The sequence below is a fragment of the Macadamia integrifolia genome, unplaced genomic scaffold, assembly GCF_013358625.1.
Source record: "Macadamia integrifolia cultivar HAES 741 unplaced genomic scaffold, SCU_Mint_v3 scaffold1380, whole genome shotgun sequence".
NCBI classification, from domain to species: domain Eukaryota; kingdom Viridiplantae; phylum Streptophyta; class Magnoliopsida; order Proteales; family Proteaceae; genus Macadamia; species Macadamia integrifolia.
The window spans coordinates 61,503-68,697 of NW_024868183.1; the positions used below are offsets into that span (position 1 = coordinate 61,503).

Genomic DNA, 7,195 nt, shown 5'->3' on the forward strand with positions numbered 1-7,195 from the left:
TTTTTCTTCCTTTGCAGCAGTTGGTTGAGACCATCCTCTTCAATTCCTGCGGCGTTCACCTCTCTGTGGTGAATGATTACATTACCACCAACCACTTGGGTGTCAGGGATGGCTATAATAGATTGAGAGGTATCGCGAATTGTGTCACCGTGATCTTCGTGCATCTCTGCAACATAGATAGACCACCCAGAACTGGAGAGACCTACTGATCGCTGACCTGCATCCATCGCTCCATCCTCCACAAGGGTATCCGACCCGTACTCTGATTCATTTCCAGAACCAGATTCGGAATGCCCCTCTTTTACAAGGAATTCAGCCGGATTGCCTTCCATAATTGTTCCATGATGGATGGGGAGGACGATCTCAACATTGCCATGTGTCCTCCCCTCATTTGAGTCTAGGATATTATCTTCCAAGTCCTTTCTTCTCAAGTTGGAAAGAGAATCATACCCTACGGAATCTGGATTCCTTCCAACTTGGGAAGATCTTCTCTCCACCATCTGGCCCCTCTCCTCCCTGCCAGAAACCGTGTCAGCCACTTCAGCTCCAGCAATGGCATCCTGGTTTGTTGTATCAAAACTAGCTTCTCCTTGTTTAGTCCTGGATGCCTCCATCGCTATCTTCTCCCTACAGTTTTGGACATAGTGTCCAACCTTTCTGTAATAGCCACATCGAGCCATCCCATCTTCGTAGATAATGGCTTGTTTAAACCAGAAGACCTCCTGGGTTCCTGGTTTCAGTCTCTCCACTTGAATTTCATCCAATCTCTTTCCATTAATCTCTACCTCCACTTGGACCCGGGTGAAATTCCCCATCGCAGCGCTCTGGGTTCGTCTGTCCAAAGCCACAGGCCTGCCCACCATCTTTGCCATTGAGAGAAGGATTCGCTCATGCTAGTATTCCAGAGGCAAGTCCAAGAAACGAATCCATACGAGCTTCGTCATAGCATTCTTTGCGTGGACGTCGAAATCAGGTGTCCATCTTTGAAATCTTATGAAATATTCCCCAACTTTAGGGGGGCTCTGCCGCCATATAGTAGACATGTCTCCTTCTAGTTCAAATTGAAATAAAATGAAACCCCTACCCATAGGTTCCATTCTGATTTGGCCCTTTAGGTTCCAATTCTTAGCCTCTTGTCTAATATTATTCATCGAAATCATTCGAAAGTTAGCTCTTTCGATCAACACAAAACAAAATCTGGAGAGCCTCTCTTCATAAGCATCCTGGGGAATCACTATTTTGGTACAAGAGCCCGCATGGATAGGTTCAGGTAGCGAATCGACATCAGGTAGAGATCTACCCACCACTGTCGTAAAGGTCTTCCTGCTAGAATGGATAGAATCAGGCAGCACTGCCGATTCCACAGCAGCCTCCTCCCTGACCGGCCTCGTATCTATCCTAGGGACTGGTTTCAAAAAATCCGTGATGAGACCTTGTTTGAAGCGCCCTCCATCCGAATCCTGACCATCACCCAACAATCCTGCAGTGGAATCCCCATTCCTCATATCATTCTCTATCCTTTCCCTCTGTCATAATCTCTTCTTTTCTTTGTCCAACAACCAAGCTCTTTTTCAAATGGCAACTGGCCAAAATTAGAGCCAAAAGGCAGATACGAAAGAGATGTATGGGTTTTCAATTAGTAAATGTAACCAGAAAATGTACCATTCTATACTCTTTTTTTTTATGAGAGTAAGGAAAATATCAAAACAAAATTAATAGGAAGTTTGAAAGAGATTTACATAGAGAACTACTAAACAAACACACTTTGCTATTAGAATAATAGAAAGTATAGTAGAAAACATATTTACTTACTTTGTTGCCGTCCACAAATCAGAGGCTAACAGAAGCTGGGGAAGTTTAATTATGCGGACACTTAGCTTTTCCTGCATCTGTGTTTTGGTATTTTTGAATGGTAAGTAACAACCTCCACTTCTCCATCAGTATTTACACATTTTGGATTTAAATTCACAAGATTGTGATCTATTCTTTCCAAAGAAGTGATGTTTCGAACCGGTGAGTTGTTCCTATTATTTCCTCACCTCAGTTACCAAATGTGGAGGAGGGTGAGATTTTAATTGAATTGATTTCTCCCACTCACAATGCTATCATTCCTATTTTGGAAAATCTGGAAACGGCTCATGAAGGGGAGATATTAAATACGGAATCTCAGAATAGGGAGGAGATACACTCTGAATCTTCTGATTCAGAGAAGGATTCGGTATCTTCTGATGATGAGGTGGGCCGGTCTGATGGGGAGTCTTCCTCTGAATCTGGGTAGGAATTAGACCATGATACGGTCAAGGAAGGAGAACCGAACCAGTTTGGTTTAGTTTCAACCACTGGTCCGTTGGAGCTTCAGCAGCAGGTGAGTACGTCCATGGTACCCTCCTCTCAGGGTGGGGTGAGGGTTTCTGCTCGTCATAAGAGGGCAGGGGTGTCCCTAGGTAGTTCTCGAGGAGGTCTGACCGACAGGGGGGTCGTATAGCGACGAATAGGGAATATACTGCCCCATTATAGCTCCCTTTGAGCAGGAAGGAGATTGCTCGGATGGGTGTTCAAGCTATCGACAAGGCGGTAGAGATGATTGAGAAAGGGAATGAAGCAGGGGAGAAAAAGAAAAAGAAAAAGAAAGGTGGTGGTCAGACCTTGAGGTTGGACAAGTCTGATGGAACATCTTTTTAATTATGTGGATTTTCTATTGGAATATCCGAGGTGTTCGAAAGGCAGCGGCTTCTAGAGCGTTGCATATTTTTCTTCGTGATCACTCCCTTGATTTGGTGTGTATTGCATAGCCCATGGTGGATTTAGTGTCTTTCCCTGCCTATTTCTTTAATCGTTTGGGATTCATGACCGAAATTATCCATAATTCCCGTCTTGATAAAGTGCCAAACCTCTAGGTAGTCTGAAAAAATTCTCTTGCGAGGCCTGTGGTGGTGCAGTCCTCAGAACAGATGATTTTAGTTTCAATGCAATGGAATGGTCAGCAGGTTGTGGTTTCTGTGATTCATGCCTCGTGTTTTAGGGCAAAGCATAGGAATCTTTGGGTGGAGATGGGCATTGTGGCTGCCCTGACCCTTCCATGGGTTGCTCTAGGGGACTTTAATGCCACATTGTATTCTCATGAGAAGAGGGGTCCTGTTAGATTCAATCTGGGTGCCGCGGCAGAGTTCCAGGCCATGGTGGATGCTTGTGATTTGATAAGCTATCCGTCCCAGGGGTCCAAATTTACCTGGACTAACAATAGATGTAGAGGACATGTGGCGGCAAGGCTTGAAAGAAGTTTTTTCAATGCTCAATGGTTGGAAGTTTTTGGTGATTGTGGTCAGAAGGTGCTCCATAGATCAATTTCAGATCATGCTCCAATCCTTTTTTCCTCGACAGCAATTACTAAGCCACGAAATGCCCCTTTCAGATTTCATCATTTTTGGATGGAAGAGGAATCCTTTGAGGACCTGGTGATGCATGTGTGGTCTAGGGAGGTTAGGGGTGGTCCCATTGGCAAGCTGGCATATAAATTAAGGGCGGTGAAGAGTGCTCTAAAAGAGTGGGCAAGACACACTTTCCCTAACTTGGATGTAGCTCTTAAAGATGCTACTGAAGAAGTGGAGGAAGTCCAGCGAACTATCGACTAGGTAGGGATGTCTGATGAGTTACACTCCAGAGAAGCAGAGGCAAAAACTAAGCCCTTGAAAGCAGTGGAGATGCACAAAAAACTTTGGGCTGAAAAGGCTCGTTGCAATTGGGCAAAACTTGGAGACCGTAACTGAAAATTCTTTCACCTATCGGTTAAGGTGTGACGTATAAAAAACAGCATTCGCACTTTGAAAAACAAGATGGTACAGTGGTCTCTGAGCTGCTGCAGATGGCAGAATATGTGTCACTTTTTTTTGAAAATTTTCATAAAGCGAACCATTGCATAGATCATATGGAGCTGTTGCAGGTGATTCCTAATGAGGTGAATAGGGAGGACTCTTCCATATTAGAAGCAATCCCTGCCAGAGAAGAGATTAAGAAGGTGGTATGGGGGTTGGATCCAGATAGCTCTCTTGGCCCTGATGGTTTTTAAGGAGCTTTCTTCAAACAGTGTTGGGAGATAGTGGGTGACGATTTTTGTGGGGCTGTGACTGCTTTTTTCCGCTGTGGGAAGCTTCTGAATGGAGTAAATAACAGTTTTGTGACGCTAATTCCAAAGGTTGAGGGAGCGGTCTCTCTGGATAAATTTTGCCCCATCTGTATGGAAAATTTTTTCTGCAAAGTCCTGTCAAAGATCATGGCTGAGAGGTTATCTTGCCTTCTTCCTCGATTGGTGTCAGATGAGCAAGAGGCATTCCAGAAAGGTAAGATTATCTCATCAAATATTGGATTAGCCTCTGAGCTTGCTGATTTATTACATACATCTGTCAGAGGGGGTGGCATAGGTATTAAGATTGACGTGCAGAAGGCCTATGACACATTGTCATGGGATTTTCTTTTTGCGGTCTTGAAACGATTCGGCTTCTCGGATGTGTGGTTAGCTTGGATTTATGAAATCTTGGTTTCTTCTAGAATTTCAGTGTTATTGAATGGTGGTCCGGTGGGTTTCTTTGGAGCTGAGAAAGGTTTGAGACAAGGGGACCCGCTATCTCCTATGCTTTTTATTTTGGCAGAAGAAGTGTTGTGCAGGGGTCTAAATGGTCTATTAAAGGAGGGAAAACTGAAGGCGCTCCCTGGTCCTGGAGGTGCCACTGTTCCCAGTCATCTGCTTTTCGCGGATGACATTTTTATCTTCATGAACACGGGAGCAAAACATGTTCAATGTCTGAGAGAGTTCCTGCTTAAATACCAAGAATTTTCTGGCCAAAAATTCAGCTTGGAGAAGAGCAAGGTTTTTTTTGGCAAAGTCGCCCCTCATAGGAAGAGGTATATTTCTGATCTGCTAGGTATCCCAACTTGCTCTCTTCCAACGAGGTATCTTGGGATTGAGATCTTCAAGGGCGCTGTCAAGAAGGATAGGATGCTTCCTCTTATGGATAAAATTAAACCTCGATTACAGGGATGGCAAGGCAAACTCCTTTCAATGGCTGGTCGTGCAGAGCTCATTTGGTCTGTGATCTCAGGTATGCCTATTCATAATTTTTCGATTTATTGGTGGCCTGAATCGGTGATTAAAACAGTGGAGCGCTGGATTAGGAATTTCCTATGGTCAGGGGATATTTACACAGTGAAGAAAATCACTGTGAAATGAGAAGAGGTATGCCGGCCTAAGGAGGAAGGGGGCTTAGGTATCAGGCGATTGAGGGATGTCAACTGTGCGGTGCGTAGTAAACTAGTGTGGCAAATGAAGCATGAAGGATCTGCTTTTAGTTCCTTCTTACAGGCTAGATTTGTGAATGAAGGTGGAGACCTCAAGAAGGGTTATAGAGCATCTTCAGTGTTTAAAGGAATTGTGAAGATGTGGAACTTTGTATCTCTATCTGAGCATTGGATGGTGGGTACCGGTGAGGACATATTTTTTTGGTAGGATCGATGGATAGGCCCTCTGTCAATTGCTGAGCTCTCCCCCCTCCCTTTGTCTCATTTTTCTCATAGCATTTGTAAAGTGGCAGACTTTATTGGAGACGGTCAGTGGTGTCTTCCTCCTATTCAGTCTGAATTTTTAAATGATATATTCAAAGCTATAGGGAATATACCCTTGCCGCAGGGTCAAAAAGACCGATGCTGCTGGTCTCTATCCCCCTTAGGAGTTTTCTCCACTAAATCAGCCTGGGAAGCACTGAGAAAGGTTTCTCCTAAAGTGGGCTGGGCAAAAGTGGTGTGGAGCTCAGTTTTGATCCCCCGCCAATCAGTGTTTGGCTGGAGACTTATGCATGGAAAGCTTCCTTGTGATGACAAGGTAAAAAGAAAAGGAGTGCCGCTCCCTTTTAGGTGTGAGGTGTGCAATAAGGCTAAGGAGTCTATAAATCACCTGTTCTTGGAATGTGATGGAGCTGTCTACGTTTGGAGGGCATTTGCTGAAGTCTTTGGATTTCATTGGCCCTATCAGGGGATGATTTTTCAGCGCATGTTTCATCGTGGACTCAAAAATCCAAAGCCATTGGACTGTCTCAAATGTGAATGGCAGGTTTGATTCTTGTTCCATACTTTATTTGGATGGAAAGGAATTCAAGGAGATTTAGGGGTCTGCATCGATCTTATGGTCAAGTCTTTCATACAATAATGGAGGAGATTAGAAAACGTGGCCCAGGAAAAAGTGATAGAATTAAATCTCCACTAGATTTTGAGAGATGCTTGAAGCTTAATATGGAGGTTCCAAGAAGGAAGATTAAAGGGGTGCGAGAAATTTTCTGGCTGCCTCCGATGGATGGTTGGTGGAAGTTAAATTATGATGGCTCATCCTTGGGTAATCTAGGGAATACAGGAGCAGGTGGCATTATAAGGGACAGCAAGTGCCAGATTGTATCGATTTATAGCTCCTATTTAGGAATAGCTTCAAATTTCCATGCTGAATTTCAAGTGTTAATTGAAGGAATTGAGAGAGCAAGAGAGATGAATTGTGCATCTCTGTGGATTGAATGTGATTCGGGCACCGTGGTTCTCATGGTTCAAAGGGGCTTGGTCCCGTGGTTTGTTTGGCAAAGGTGGTCTTCCCTTATGTCTTATCTCAGTGGCATAAGATGGAAAATCACTCATTGCTATCGGGAGGCAAACCCTATAGTAGATTTCCTGGCGCAGATGGTTGCTAAGAAGGAAGCATCTACATCAGTAGTGGTATGGCCTCCTGAGGTGCTTGAGTTCATGGCTGAGGATGGGATGGGCAGATCACGTTTCAGATTTTATTAGTGTTCAATTTATGTTTTTGGCCTAGCACCTATCTTTCCGCTGGTGGTAATGCCGTAGGTGGAGGTGGGCCCTAGGTGGTGTGATTTTTGTTTGTTTTTCTTTGGATCTTCTTTTTTATGGATCCTCTTTGTACAGTTTTTAATTTTTCCCTTCTCGTCTCTTAATATACATGACCCTTTAGCGAAAAAAAACCTTCTAGCTAACTTTGCTAGCTGGGAAAACATTCTTTAAGAATTTACTAAAATTATAAAAACAGAATTTTGTGGTATCAGACCCACTGATACCTACATAGAAGATATAAATTTTAATTTAACAAAATTAAAGCTTCATGACATGAATGCTTTTGAAGACTTTGCAAAAGCATACATGCATTTTT

General features: G+C 43.6%; 1 protein-coding gene across 1 annotated transcript; it reads left to right on the forward strand.

Annotated features, from left to right (window-relative positions):
- Positions 1 to 3,638: 3,638 nt before the first annotated feature.
- LOC122063610 lies at positions 3,639 to 5,224 on the forward strand. The gene is made up of 4 exons (XM_042627312.1): positions 3,639 to 3,759; positions 3,906 to 4,018; positions 4,085 to 4,509; positions 4,663 to 5,224. The coding sequence occupies exons 1-4, from the start codon at positions 3,639 to 3,641 to the stop codon at positions 5,222 to 5,224; spliced, it is 1,221 nt and encodes a 406-aa protein (XP_042483246.1).
- Positions 5,225 to 7,195: the final 1,971 nt, after the last annotated feature.

What these genes read in the sequence shown, in the direction of transcription:
- LOC122063610 (XM_042627312.1), top strand. Translation starts at nt 3,639, where the DNA reads ATGTCTGATGAGTTACACTCCAGAGAAGCAGAGGCAAAAACTAAGCCC. An exon ending in TTGGGCAAAACTTGGAGACC is followed by an intron (nt 3,760 to 3,905) that starts GTAACTGAAAAT and finishes ATTTTCATAAAG; the next exon opens with CGAACCATTGCATAGATCAT. An exon ending in GAGAAGAGATTAAGAAGGTG is followed by an intron (nt 4,019 to 4,084) that starts GTATGGGGGTTG and finishes TTCTTCAAACAG; the next exon opens with TGTTGGGAGATAGTGGGTGA.